General features: G+C 45.9%; 1 protein-coding gene across 17 annotated transcripts in view; it reads left to right on the top strand.

Annotated features, from left to right (window-relative positions):
* The first annotated feature begins 1146 nt into the window (after positions 1-1146).
* The window catches only part of MICU3 (mitochondrial calcium uptake family member 3), a 100318-nt gene continuing 86533 nt past the window's right edge, over positions 1147-14931 (top strand). For 16 of the 17 annotated variants that reach the window (XR_009184043.2, XR_009184042.2, XR_011647746.1 and 13 more), the window contains exon 1: positions 1147-1508. Coding sequence is in view for 13 of the 17 variants with exons in the window: in XM_071212623.1 (XP_071068724.1) it covers positions 1185-1508 (324 nt within the window). In the remaining 4 variants the exon portion in view is untranslated. The remainder of the gene's footprint in view (positions 1509-14931) is intronic. The other variant, XM_058289975.1, reaches the window with a different exon arrangement.

Genomic DNA, 14931 nt, shown 5'->3' with positions numbered 1-14931 from the left:
CCTCACGCCCTCAGGCCGCGGGCGTCGCCCACCCCCAACCGAACCGCGGGCCTTGCCTACCCCCCAGGCCTCCGTCCTCGCTCCCTCAGGCCGCAGGCCTTGGCGCCCCCCAGCCTCAGGCCTCCCCCCCAGGCCTCCGTCCTCGCTTCCTCAGGCTGCAGGCCTCGGCCCCTCCAGGCCTCCGTCCTCGCTCAGTCAGGCCGCAGGCCTTGGCGCCCCCCAGCCTCAGGCCTCCCCCCCAGGCCTCTGTCCTCGCTTCCTCAGGCTGCAGGCCTCGGCCCCTCCAGGCCTCCGTCCTCGCTCAGTCAGGCTACCGGCCTCATTGCCCTGCTGGCCTCCGATCTGGCTCCCTCGGGCCGCAGGCCTCGGGCCTCTCCTCCTCCCGGTCTCCGTCCTCGCTCCCTCAGGCCACAGGCCTCATCGCCCCCCTGGCTTCCGTCCTCGCTCCCTCAGACCGCGGGCCTCGTCGTCCTGCTGGCCTCCGATCTGGCTCCCTCAGGCCGCAGGCCTCGGCGTCCCTGGCCTCCGTCCTCGCTCCCTCAGGCCACAGGCCTCGTCACCCTGCTGGCCTCCGATCTGGCTCCCTCAGGCCGCAGGCTTCCGTCCTCGCTCCCTCAGGCCACAGGCCTCATCGCCCCCCTGGCTTCCGTCCTCGCTCCCTCAGGCCGCGAGCCTCGGCCTCCCCAGGCCTTTGTCCTCGCTCCCTCAGGCCACAGGCCTCGTCGTCCTGCTGGCCTCCGATCTGGCTCCCTCAGGCCGCAGGCTTCCGTCCTCGCTCCCTCAGGCCGCGGGCCTCGGCCTCCCCAGGCCTTTGTCCTCGCTCCCTCAGGCCACAGGCCTCGTGGCCCTGCTGGCCTCCGATCTGGCTCCCTCAGGCCGCAGGCCTCGGCGTCCCTGGCCTCCGTCCTCGCTCCCTCAGGCCGCGGGCCTCGCCCCGCCCCCCAGTCCTCGCGGCTCGCGGCACCCCCCCCAGGACTCCGGTCTCGCCCCCCCCCAGGCCTCGGGCCTCACCCCACCCTCAGGGCTCCGGCCTCGCCCCCTCAGGCCGCGGACCTCGCCCCCCACAGGCCTCCCCGCGCGGTCCCGAGCCCCCACGCCCGCCGGTCGCTCTCGCCCGGCGGCCCCGCCGCTTCTCGCGAGGCTTCGCCCCCCTCCCGCGCGCACCGGCGGGGGCGGCTGCCGCGATGGCTGCGCTGCGGAGGCTGCTGTGGGCGCCGCCGCGGCCTCGGCCTCCGCGCTCGCCGGGCCAGCCGGGGCCGTGGGGGCGGCCCGCGGGCACGGCCGCGGGCTCTCGGGGCGTCCCCCCGGGCGGCGGGGAGGGCGCGGGCCCGGCGGCGCAGGGCCGGCGGCGCTGGGCGGAGCTGAGCATCGCGGCGGCGGCCGGCGGGGGGCTGGTGGGCCTGGCCTGCTACGGGCGCTTCGCGGGCCCCGGGGCGCCGGCGGAGCCCGAGGACCCGCCCCCCGGCCGGGCGCTGCTCCCCATCCCGGTGGCGGCGGCCAAGGAGACGGTACGTGGGCCGCGCGGGGGCGCGCAGCTGTGCAGCTGCGGGCGGGGGCGCGCAGCTGTGCAGCTGCGGGCGGGGGCGGCCAGGTGTGCAGCTGCGGGCGGGGGCGGCCAGGTGTGCAGCTGCGGGCGGGGGCGCGGGGAAGGCCAGGTGTGCACCTGCGGGCGCCGGGGACGCCGTGCGGGAGACCTGGCGTCCTGGCCCGGGGCGCCGAGGAGGGCACCTGCAACGCCAGAGCCAGAGCGCGGGGCGCGGGCTGCAGAGCCACCTCTTCTCTGCATGGAAGCTTTTGAGGCCCGAGGGACGGACCTCTTCCTGGGGGTCAGAAGGAATGAAGATGTCAGGAGCTGGGAAAGAGAAAAAGCAGACTCTTCAAAAAGGGCGTCCTACCCTTCCCTCTGCGCCCCCCACGCACCCACACGCAGCATCTCTCAAGTCAGCAGGTGGATAGGACGGGAAAGGAAGGGAGCTGTGAACAGAAGCGACTCCTGCAGAGGAGTGTCCCATGAAAATGTTCGAGGGCCTTGTGGTTGCTAAAATAGTGCAGACATGAGTGGAAGGCAAGGGCGAGCACTGGGGTGTGATGTCTAGTGTATCAGCACGCTTACTAAATAGCTGAACGACGCAGGGGCGTATCTAGGGACATTTCCCTTGAGAGACCAGAAGAGTGTGAAAGACGTGGTGAAAATAATTTAGAAAGGGCACTATCTTTCTAATTTCAGTGAAATTCATCCATCTTTTTTGCTTTCCCGGTCTATATGGTGGTAATCTGATAAGTCCTTTTGGTGGAGGCTGTTACGTTTAGGTCTGGAATCTGCTTTATGGACCTTCTAGCAGCAAGTCACAAGCAAACAGCGTAAAGTACTTTTATACAATGAATCCTTGAAATACTGGCAGGTGCCCACCCCTACACGTGCACTTTTGTGGTTTAGGAAGAGTAGCATTAGACTGTCTCTTAATTGACCAAGTCAGAGATTTCAGTCAACCACAGTCAATCTGGGAACAGATAAGCACGATAAGGAACAGTCAAGTAGAATTTTCTTTTTTTAAAATTAATTTTAAAGTTGAGAGTATTTTGCAATTTAAAAAAATCAGACTCAGAAAGCTAGCACTCTGTCTCCACCACTTAGAAGTTGTGTCACCTTGCGCAGATTACGTACCCTCTCAGAGCCTGTTTGGCCATCTGTAGGCTTCCTCTGCCTTCGCTGCTTCTCGTTCCACCACAGCCTTGCTGGGGTTCTGTCCAACCAACCAGCTTCCTTCCATTTGGTCTTCTCCACAGCTCCCAAGTAGCGCCTCTGATCTGTTAAGTCAGTTGCCATGCCTCCATCTCTTCAATTTTATGAAAAGCTGATGGATTATTTTTAAGTGTTTTTCCTCTTTTGTAGTCCTTGTGTTTTCACACCATTTTAAAAAAAATCATTTACTATGATTTTAGTGTGGCTGAGGAAGGAAGTTGTTGAATAAGACTCAGGGGGTCAACCTACCATGTTTCAGAAATATTATTTTAAACCTTTTGCTGTTGCTGCATTTATCATGCTGATGTGATTTTCCTGAAGGTGTAGAAATAATTCCTACTAATCTCTAATACTACAACTAAGAACCTTGGACTTATAAAGACTGAACATAGGCCTGGCTTATGAATTAAACTGTGTGTTTTGTAAGAATAATGCAGCTGATGGGAGTGAACGGCAATATCCTAAAGTATGGTATACTACCATAGCCTTGAAGATTCGTGTTGTTTTAAAGACATTGGCTCCGAACTTCCAACAGAGGGCTTTTTCACTGCCATAGATTTATTAAAATACCTTTATCCTTTACTCCCAAATAATATATGTTTTGTAATTATTTGTTAATCGTTGGTCTTCTCTGCTTGTCTTAGCCCTTTAAGAGAAGCACTTTAAGGCTGTTGGTCACCTTTATATCTTCCTTGCCTGGTACAGAGCTTAGACCTAGGAGGCACAGAATAAATATTTGTACAATGTATAAGCCCTTATTTGCATGGGACGTACACATTGTAAAGGCTCAGCTACATTCTGTGAGAATTTATAGTTTACGGCTTGTTCAGCTAAAGTAGTTATTTATAGAATTAAAATTGGGAGAACTTCAATCAAGGTCAAAATTCCAGGCTTTGGGAAACTAAATCATGTGACACCGTATTTATTTTAATTGTGCAAGTTTGACTTGCCAAAGTTTTCCAGTCAACCATGGCCTTGTACTTTATTATATTAATATTATAAAGAGATGTTGACAAGATTCTGTTTAGAACCTTGTAGTAATTAGCCTTAAAGCATTCTAACAATTAGTGGGAAATTTTTTGTTACAGAATTGCCTTTTGGTTTCAGATCCAGAAGGAAAATCTGTTTGTTTGCTTAACACTTTAATCCGGTATTTTATTTATTATACAGAGTATTTGATCCATTTTATGAGTTGTTTATTTTAAGAAGCTTTAAGCAAGTTACTTCAGAGTTTTACTCTGGAGTAAAAAATGAGTCAGAACAAGTCTTGCGTCGCTTTTCTATATTCATATAATAATTTGCTAATAATACATTTCTAATTTTCTTTCATTGAATATTTTTCCAACCTCATTTTCCTACATTCTTTCCAAGGCAGTACATCTTGAGACATGAGGTTATGACAATTCTTTCCTACAATATTGAAGAATTTGTCAGATTTGTGAAAGAGAGTGTCCTAATTTTTTAAATGGTGAGGGGTGTCACATAGATGATTGGTTAATTCTGTGTCTAATGATATTTTAAGTAGAAAACTAAAATGGATGGTATCCTTTTTTGGTTTCTTGTATCACCCCGTGACAAATAAGTCTGCCAGATTCAATCCACATTTCTTTTTAGAAATAGGTAAACATACATATAACAATTTAAGTGTAGAATTTTTTTTCTAAGTAAATAGCAGAATAAAATTTAGAAGACTTTAGATAACAGTATGTCCTCTTTCTGGTTAAACCAAGCCTGCAGTTTTAGAAATATATGCACTTTTTGTCTGAGTTGAGATGTGTATTAGGGTTCTCCAGGAAACAGAACGGACAGGATATATGTGTGTATATACGTATGTATTATGTAAATATTAGGGTTTTTTCTAGGAATTGGATCACATGACTGTGGGGATGGGTAAGTCTAAATTCTGTAGGGCAGGCTGCAAGCTGGGAACTCTGATGAAGGTTTTTGATGATTTCCTCAGGAAAGGTGACTGGCTGAAATAGAGATGGAAATTCTCCCTTCTGTCTACTGAAATCATCACTTCTCCTTTTAAGACCTTCAACTGATTGATGAGACTTTTCTCATAGTTGAAGGCAGTCTCCTCAGTTGGTTGTAGATATAATTAGCCATGGATGCAATTAACTTACTGGTTATTTAAATCCACAAAATACCTCACAGTAACAGTCAGGCCAGTGCTTTCTTGACCAAACATCTGGGCACCATAACCTAAGTTGACACACAAACATAACCATCACAGTCTACTACTTCTTGTCAACTTGACAGCCATACACATCTCCTTAAAGCATACTAATTTCTAAATAAAAACAGTAACAGTCATATTTTCACCTACCAATACTCAGCTGTCCTACATACAGCTGGACTCACATTAGGATGCAAGACCTTGGGAAATACTCCCTCTTGAACTTGGTATCCTACAACTTAAATTCTACAACGTGAAACTAATACAACTTACACCGTATGATAAGGGGATAAGATGGGAAAAGCCAAAGAATACTTTTTTATGTATATAGACAAAAACTCTCAAAACAAGGAAGAAATATTCGCAACCATTACAGTCCTCATTTTTATAACTGGTCATATTTATTACTATCTTCTTCTACTGCCTATGCCATATTCTCTTTACCTTCAGCAAGTGCCTTAGCTGTGCATGATTCTTTGCCTGGTAGAGTAACACAAACCTTTCCTGTAGTTTCTGGGCCATTGGTGGTCCTGCGTGGATTGGATTGTTGCAGTTTTCCATTGATTTTAATTACCGACCATGGTAGTACTAAGAAACGCACTAGGGGACCTGCTATATTCCAGGTGAACTCTTCTTACCTCCATTGTGTAGGTGCAGTCCTATTTCTCCTTGATAGTCTGGATCAATCACCCCAGGTAGTACAGTAATTACTTTCTTTGCCTGTTGATTCAGAGGCACAAGGAGACCAAAGTGGCTGGGTGGCAGTCTTAACTTCCAGTTCAGTGGAATCATTGCTGTGTATCCTGGTGGAAACATTACTCCTTTTGGAACTAAGACCTGTAAACCAGCAGAGTTTAAGGTTGTGGGGACAGGAAGCAGAAACTTTCCTAGTGGATCGCTAGGGGTAATAGTGAGCGGTACCACTCCCATTTCCACCCCTGATTCCTGGACCTATGATTCATGGCTGTGGGAGAAACAGTAGACTCTGATTTAAAGCATATACAGCCTTCTGGAGAACAGTGTCCCAGGCCTACAAGATATTGCTTTCCAGTTGGTGCTGTAATTGAGTCTTCAAAAGGCCATTCCACCATTCTGCCAGTCCAGCTGCTTCACTGCCGGGAATTCCATGGGCATGGACCCATTGCCACACTTCAGTAGGTGTGGCGTAAGTTCCTTGATCAGAAGAGCCTTGCTGTGTAGAATAACATGGTGGCGGATGGTAGCTCTGGTGGAAGTATTGCATGCGAAGGAGGCAAATCCAAATCCAGAGCAAGTGTGTTTTCCAATAAGAACAAAACAGTGTCCCATGAGGGATGTGGTCCTGGTCCAGTGTAATTAATCTGCCACCAGATCGAAGGCTCATCACCTTGGGAAGAGTTTTTGCTGTATCAGGGATTGAGTGTTGGTAAGTCAGCCTTGGTAAGTGGAAGTCATATTGCTGAGCCCATGCATAATCTCCATCACCACCACCATGACCACTTTGTTCAAGAGCCCATTGGGCAGTGGCAGGAGTGGCTCGGGAGAGAGGCTGACTGCTAACCACTTTCTGATATCCACAGAATGGGTTGTCTTATCCACTTGATTATTAAAATCTTCGTCTGCTGAAGGTAACTTCTGGTGAGCATTCATATAATACATACATATCTTCAAGTTTTTTGCTCACACAGGTCTAGTCACATACCTTTCCCTCAGACCTCTTTGTCACCAATTTTCCAGTCATATTCCTTCCAAGACCCTGTCCTATCCAGCCAAACCATTGGCGACAGCCCAACAGTATACAAAAGCACCTTCAGCCATTCTTTCCAAGCAAAATGAATAAACAGGTACACTGTTTGAAGTTCTGCCCATTGAGATGACTTCTTTTCACCACTGTCCTTCAGGGATGTCCCAGGAAGGGGCTGTAGTGCTGTAGCTGTCCACTTTCCGGTGATATCTGCATGTCCTGCAGAACCGTATGTGAACTAGGCCTGAGTTTTCTCTTCCTCAGCCAATGGATTGTAAGGAACTTCCCCAAGAGGCCATAGCTGTTGGCTGGGAAAGAAAAGATAATGTGGCAGGAGTGGAGGCCATGGGCATTTGGGCCACTACCTCATGTAACTTACTTGTGCCTTCAAGACCCACTCAAGCCCTGTCTTATGTACCAGTTCCATTTGATGATGGAGTGCTGCTGTGCATGCCCAACTTTATGGCTTGGTGGGTCAGACAATATAGTTTATGATGAGCAACTCAGGTCTCATGGTAACTTGGTGGCCATTGGTTAAGTTATCAGACTTTTGTAAGACCAAGAAACAGGCCAAAAACCTTTTTCAAAAGGAGAGTAGCTCTCTGCAGAGGATGGGAGGGCTATGTTCCAAAACCCTAAAGTTCTGCACTTTGACTCTGCTATACAGACCTGCCAAAGGCTCCAGATGATATCTCTATTGTCACTGATATTTCCACCACCATTAGATTTGCTGGATTGTATGGCCAAAGTAGCAGGGCAGCTTGAACAGCAGCCTGCACCTGCCGCAGAGCTTCCTCTATTCCAGTTCCCACTCAAAATTAGCAGCTTTTCAGGTCCCTTGGTAAATGGGCTGGAGTAGCATACCCAAATGAATAGTATGTTGTCTCCAAAATCCCAAGTGGCCGTCGAAGTGTTATGCCTCTTTTTTTGGGCCAGCTCCAACAGCTTATACTTTATCTTCGAAGGGATATCTCAACATGCCCCACAGGAAGGCCCCTGTATTTTTGTTGAATTTATCTCCCATCTTCTTTTATGCAAATACCTTACCAATAAGTTTAGAGTCATTGCTACTTCTTGCTCCTAGGTCCAGTCAACATGATATCATCGATATCATGAACCAGTGTGATGTGTTATGGAAGGGAGAGAACAAGTTCCCTGCAGACTAGAATATGACGTAGAGCTGGATAGTTGATAAATCCCTGAGGTATAACAGGGAAGATATATTACTGGCCTTGCCAGCTGAAAGCAAACTGTCTGTGGTGGTCGTTACTAACAGACATTGAGAAAAAAACATTTTCCAGATCAATAGCTACATACCAGGTACCAGGGGATGTGTTGATTTCCTTAAGCAATGATACCACATCTGGGATATCTGCTGCTGTTGGAGTCACCACTTGGTTAAGTTTATGATTATACACTATCATCCTCCAAGATCCATCTGTTTTCTGCACAGATCAAATAGGAGAGTTGAATGGTGATGTGGTAGGAATTACCACCCCTGCATCCTTCAAGTCCTTGGTGGTGGCATTGATTACTGCAGTCCCTGTAGGGATCTGGTATTGCTTTTGATTTACTATTTTGCTAGGTAGAAGCAGTTCTAGTGTTTTCTACTTGGCCTTTTCTAGTATAATAGCCTTTACTTCACAAAGTCAGGGAACCAATTTGGGGTCTCTGCCAGTTGCTGATCATATCTATTCCAATTATGTATTCCTGAACTGGGGATACAGCCACAGAATGGATTCAGGGACCCCCTGGACCCACTGTGAGAGGGATCTGAGCTAAAACTCCATGGATAATCTGACCTCCATAAGCTCCTACTCTGACTGGTGGACCACAGTGACATTTTGGGTCTCCTGGAATTAATGTCACTTCTGACCCAGTGTCTAATAATCCCTGAAATGTCTGATCATTTACTTTTCCCCAGTGCACAGTTACCCTGGTAAAAATCCATAGGTCTCATTGGGGAAGGCTGGGAGAACATTAACTGTTTTTTGGCAGTATAGCAGGGTTCTTCCCCAAGGGGACCCAGCCTCCTGATCAGTCTGCAGGCTCTGGGTGTGTAACTGGCACTCCATCAGTTTCATCTGGGAAACAGGATTAATCTCTGTGGGAGGGGGTGTGAGGTCTTTTTCCTCAGGGGGGTAGTTACAGGTTTATCAGGCACAGCAGGGTTAATCTCTTCGGTGGAGTTAGATGCCTGATTCCTCAGGGCAGATTGGAGATTGGGTGGCTGATTCCTCAGGGCATATCAGTAAAGGTTTATCTTGCAAAGACTCAGCAGAATCTAGGTGTCAGTGTCCCTACTATTATTACTATCTACCCATATGTCCCATTCCAGTATTCAGGATCCCATTCCTTTCTAATCAATGCCCTCACTTTAACAAGGTTGGGAATTCAGTTTACCTTGTAATTCAGCCACTTGCACAATGAGATTCTGGGTCTGGTTTTCAGAAATATCAAATGTATGGCGACAGGAAATAAGATTTTCTTTCAAGGCACGCATAGGAACTTTCATGTCTTTTATGTGGCTTGTAAACCAGGAATTCGCAGTCATTCCTTTCTTTTACAACTGTATTCAGTGTATTATTTAAGAACAACCAGCCAACATCATTATACTTTTTAACTCCACAGAGCTCTGTGTCAAAAACACTCTCACCCAGAACCTTGACTCATAAGTATTTGAGTAGTGATATTTTGCATATCTTTATAGCCAGTGCCTTGAATTATCAGTGCCATCTTGGCTGTCAGAAAGAGTCATTAGTGCTTTGACTCCAATCAGGTTAGAGGCCAACTCCGAAAGCCCCAGAACCAACTCAGAAATCTCATCCTTAGGACTTTGTTTCTCGAGAACCACTCCTGGTACCAAAATAGGTATTAGTCAGGATTCCCTTAAGGACACAACTCACAAGATATATATCTATGTATCTATATATCTATATATCTATTTATCTGTATATATACCTATGTATATATCTATATAAATATGTTTGAATATGTATAAATTATGTAGATATTATGAGATTTTTTCCCTAGGAATTGGCTCACAGGATCTGGGGGTGGGCAAGTCCAAATTCCATAGGGCAGGCCATGAGTTGGGAACTCTGATAAAGGTTTTTGGTGATTTCTCCAGGAGAAGCTGTCTGGCTGAAGTAGAGATGGAAATTCCTCCTTCTGACTGCTGAAATCATCACTTCTCCCTTTAAGGCCTTCACATGATTAGATGAGAAGTCTCATAATTTAGGGCAGTCTCCTCAGTTGATTGTAGATATAATGAGTCATAGATACAATCAACTTACGCTGATTTTAATCCATGAAATATCCTCACTGTAACAATCAAGCCAGTGCTTGCTTGACCAAACAACTAAACACCATAACTTGGCCATCACAAGATGAACTTAACCATCACAAGATGAAAACAAATTACAATGTTTTATAGGTATTCTTTTATTGAAAATCAAGAAACTGTCATAACCTTGAACTTAAATTAATCTTTATGTGTAATTCTTTCCCAAGATTTGGATGTTGTCAATTACTGCGCAGCATTCAGGTTGATGAAGGTGTATAACAGGTTTTTTGGTGGTTTTTTGTTTTATTTTTTGGTATATGTAATCTCTATCTTAAAAAAATAACATAAAAACGTTGATTGTCTTTTGAATTGGAATTCAGGTGAATAATGTTTTGGTTTAATGTGACTTCCTAATTAATTCTCAATACAATTTTGCTCATATGGTTTTGGGCTGGGCTGTGAGGAATTTGACTTCCAGGAAGAAGTCGCGCCTTTGCGCTGGCTTCTTGAGATACCTTCCAAATCCTCGGAATCCTGTGATTGGATTGTGTTTCTACTCATTGTTGGTCCAGAGGCTGGCACCACCAGAAAGATCAACATGGGGTTAGAGGTTTGGGGCTCAGAGCCACGTCACGTCAGCCTGACCTCCCAGCTCCTGGGAAAGAAGGGGCTGCAGATGGCGTTCAGACACATTGGCGTTGAGCTGTTCACACCTGCTTACTGAAATTTCCAAAAAACCCTGGCACTGAAGCTCAAGTGAGCCTCTGCCATTGATAATACACATCAGCGTGCTGGGAGGGTGACGCATTTTGACCCCCCCGGAGAGGACATGGCAGTTTTGTGTTTGGGGACCCTCCTGGACCTTGTCCTACATATTTCTTCTTTTGGCTTGTCCTGACCTGCATCCTCTTTGTTGTAATAAAACTATAATAATAAGTATAGCACTTTCTTGATTTCAGTGAGTCGTTGTAATGAATTGTTAAACCTGAGGGGTTAGTGGTCCCCCTCCCGGATTTGGAGACAGTTGGACAGAAGTGAGGGTGACCCGGGAACCCTGAGCTCACCAGCCAGTCTTTGAAGTGAGTGTAGTCTTATGGGAACTATACCCTTAACCTGTGATATTTGGCCTAACCCTGGGTACTTAGCGTCGGAAATGCATTGTAGTTGACGTCAGAAGTTAACCTACGAGGGACTTAGGGTGGGCAGACAAAATTCATGTCCTTTTGAAGTTTCTGATCTAGTGGAGTTACATAGTATTATAGCACAATATGGTAAAGTGATGTAGAAGGAAAAATAAACTATACTAGGGGAGCATGTAAGAAGGACTTATAAACCAGATTGTGTTTCCTGGAGGAAGTGACATCCAAACTGAGACTCGAAGGATGAATAGGAATTATTAGGTAAAGAGATAGCAGGAGATGAGGAAATGCATTCCAGGCAGAGGGAAAAATGTGTGAGGTGTGGAGATGAGAGCAAGCTTAATGTGTGCCCAGAACTGAAGTCTGGTCAATGGGGAGGTAGAGAATTTGAAGCAAAGAATGACCAGACTTCAGGTGGAAAGTGGTCAAGAGGCAGATACAGGCCCTCCAGGGCCTATTAAGGAATTTGAACTTTTCCTGAAGGATAGTGGGAAGGAACCGACAGATTTTTAAGCGTGAGGGTAACATCAGATTTTCAGTTTAGAACTCTCACTGACTGGGTATGGAGACTGGTGCAGGAATAGGGGAGGGATACAAGTCTGGAAGCTTGTCCTACCTGAGGACAGGTGAGAGACTTGTTCCTTAGATGAGAGACTTCAGAGGCTTTGATCCTCTCTGAACCCCCCCCCCCCTTTTTAAAAAGTAAAAACATCCGTGTCAAGCCGTTTTTAGCCATAACATTTCCTTAAAGAAAAGGTGGTTGTGAGTCACTCGGGAGGAGGAGACAGGATGGTGCTGTGGATGACGTGGGGGATCATGAAGCGGCTGTGCCCGAGCTGCAGAAACCCTTCAGTGGGCCTGTGGTGGGAGCTCAGGTGGCAGTGAGCCGACACTCTCTCTCCCAGCCTCTCCTCACATACGAGACAGCAGGAGTCAGTGGTCCGCTAGAGTTCTTAGATCAGGTTAAGTCCACTTGACATTACCAGATAGCAGGGAAAAAAGTGGGCAAGTCTGGAAGTTAGTGGTTCCAAAGCAGTGATTCAGGCATTTGAGGAAACTTCAGGTATAGGTGCTGTATTAGCCAAAGGGGTGCTGATGCAAAATACCAGAAATTGCTTGGCTTTTATAAAGGGTATTTATTTGGGGTAGGAGCTTACAGATACCAGGCCATAAAGCATAAGTTACTTCCCTCACCAAAATCTATTTCCACATGTTAGAGCAAGATTGCTGCTGACGTCTGCGAGGGTTCAGGCTTTCTGGGTTCCTCTGGGCTCAGGTCCTGTTTTCTCCATAAGGTCAGCTGTAGACTATGAGGCTGTCTAGGCTTTGCCTCTGTCCACAAAGTCAGCTGTAGACTATCAGGTGAACGGCTCTGTCTCTCTCGCTGGGGTTTCTGCCATGTCTAAGGAGACATCTCTGTCCCTCCATGTTCTTCTCCTGGCTCAGGTCCTCTCTTCCTGGGGCTGGCTTCTCTTTCCTCTGTGTGCTGACTTCCTGGGGCTCCAGCTTAAGGCTTCAGCATCAAGCTCCAACATCAGAAACCCTCAACTCTGTCCTTTGCCATGCCTTTTATCTGTGAGTCCCCACCGTCCAAGGGTAGGGATTCAACGCCCTAATCGTGTGTGGCCCAATCAAAGCCCTAATCATAACTTAATTACGCCCAGCTACAGACCAGATTACAAACATAATCCAGTATCTATTTTTGGAACTCATAACCATATCAAACTGCTACAGAAACCAAGAAAATGTCTTGTGAGTTTGCTGGGATAATCTGAACACCAGCGTCTGAGAATATGCTTGGCGGGGTAGGCAGTGGATCAGGACAGTGGCCCTGTCGTGCCGGCTGAAGATTTCCTTGATGTGGACCAGCCCGTCTGTGTCACATCTACCCAGAAGAGACGATTCAGACTGGCATTTTGGCATCGGTGGCATGAAGAGTATTGCTAGAGGGCAAAGGAATCCCTGTCTTCTCTGCTGCGCCCACCACACAGTGAGATTGCAGCTCAGGTCTGTCACCAGGAAGGTGTGGATACAGCAAGTAGGATTTTTCCATTGTGTTTCCTGCTCTGGGTGTAAACCCGGAAACTGCTCAATTCTTCAAATCTGACTTTGAAGGAAATGGCTAATGGACAATGCCTGCCTCTTTTTTAACTTGACTAATGACCTAACCATCGAGCAAATTATCATTCCTGGTTATTACTTGTAGTTGACTTAATCTTATTTCCATACCTTAATCCACTCCAAACTTAATTTTTAAACTGGCCTTAAAAATTACTAGCCTTAAAAAAACACTAGTTTATAAATTTTGTCCCAGTTAGTGCTTTTCAGCTTTCACTCCTGTTAAAATTCAAGAGATCTCTTAAGTTTTACAGAGAATAAAATGCCAGAACTGAACAATATTACATGAGTTTTTGAAATTGTTCATTCCTTTTCAATAATAATTTCTATAGATGAAAACTTGAACATAATTTAAAATTTTCTACCTTTTATTATTCCTTTTCATGTGATCTCTTTTTATAACTTGTATTTGCCAAATTTAAAAGATACAGAAAATTATGTATTCCGCCACCCGGAACTAATAGCTGCTAACATTTTGACTTTTTTGGGTAGTTTTTCTAAGAGGTAAAAAATTATATCTTTTTTGTTTTGTTTTTTTTTTTGCTTTTTAGAGGTACGGGGTTTTGAACCTTGGACTTTATACATGGGAAGCAGGTGCCCAACCACTTGAGTTACATCCGCTTTCAATATATATGTTTTTGAAGAGCATAGTCTTTTAAAAATTTTTTATTTTATTTTTAAAGAAGCTTTAGATTACATAAATCATACATTGAAAATAATAGGGGGATTCACATATTCCCCATTCCTACCTCTCCCACACTTTTCCCTACACTTTATTAATAATCTTTCATAGTGGTACATTTGTTACAATTGGTAAACACATACTGAAGCATTGCCGCTAACTATGGTCAGTAGTTTACATTATAGTTTACACTTTGCTCTGCACATTTTTATAGGTTTTGACAAAATGTATCTGTCATTGCAGTGTCATTCAGAATAATTCCAATGTCCCCAAAATACCCCATGTTACACCAATTCTTCCTTCTCCCTCCCCACAGAATCTCTGGTGACCACTGCCCTTATATCAGTGTTACAGGTTCTTCCATTGCTAGAATATATAATAAGTCTACTTTAGTCTATAGTTGCCTTTCCCCCTAAATCTTAATCTTGAGGATTTGGGGATAGTGATGCCCACTGTGTTTCTGATTGAAAGGAGGCTTAAATCTCATGGGGCAGATGGATGGAACGTCTTACTTGCAGTTGTAGATAGTCTGTTTTTTGGGATGGATGTCTATCATCATCCTTTTCTTACTTGTCCTGGGCAAGTCCAATGAACTGGAGAGAGTAGGTGTTATAACTCTGCTGAGAGTCAGGGCTCAACTGGCACATGAACGGACCAAAGATTTAAATCTCTGAGACATATCTTTAAAGAGTATAGTGCTAATTATAGGTTCAAATAAAAGTGGCATAAGAGCCATGTGTAGGGAAATTATAAATGAGTCTAATTCTGGTATCTTGAGGACATACATTCCAAGGTAAGCCCCACTGACAGGGTGCTGAATGCCCAAGATTGTCTGCCCTGCTTATAGTGCCTAAATGTCTCTAGAGTCCTCAGGAGCCTCACCGTGGCAGTCGGTGAGATCCTGCTGAGACGTGCATAAGTATAACCTCTGGAATGACCTCCTGACTCACTTTGAAATCTCTTAGCCATGAAATGAGGGCAAGCTTTTAACAGCATTTCCCTTCGATTTTTTTCCAGCTTGTTTTTATCTTTTCAATAAAAACAAGGATTAATTATTATGG

Source organism: Dasypus novemcinctus, chromosome 29 (assembly GCF_030445035.2).
Source record: "Dasypus novemcinctus isolate mDasNov1 chromosome 29, mDasNov1.1.hap2, whole genome shotgun sequence".
Classification (NCBI taxonomy): Eukaryota; Metazoa; Chordata; class Mammalia; order Cingulata; family Dasypodidae; genus Dasypus; species Dasypus novemcinctus.
Note: the sequence above shows the minus strand (reverse complement) of the source record. Positions and strands in the feature narration are given on the sequence as shown.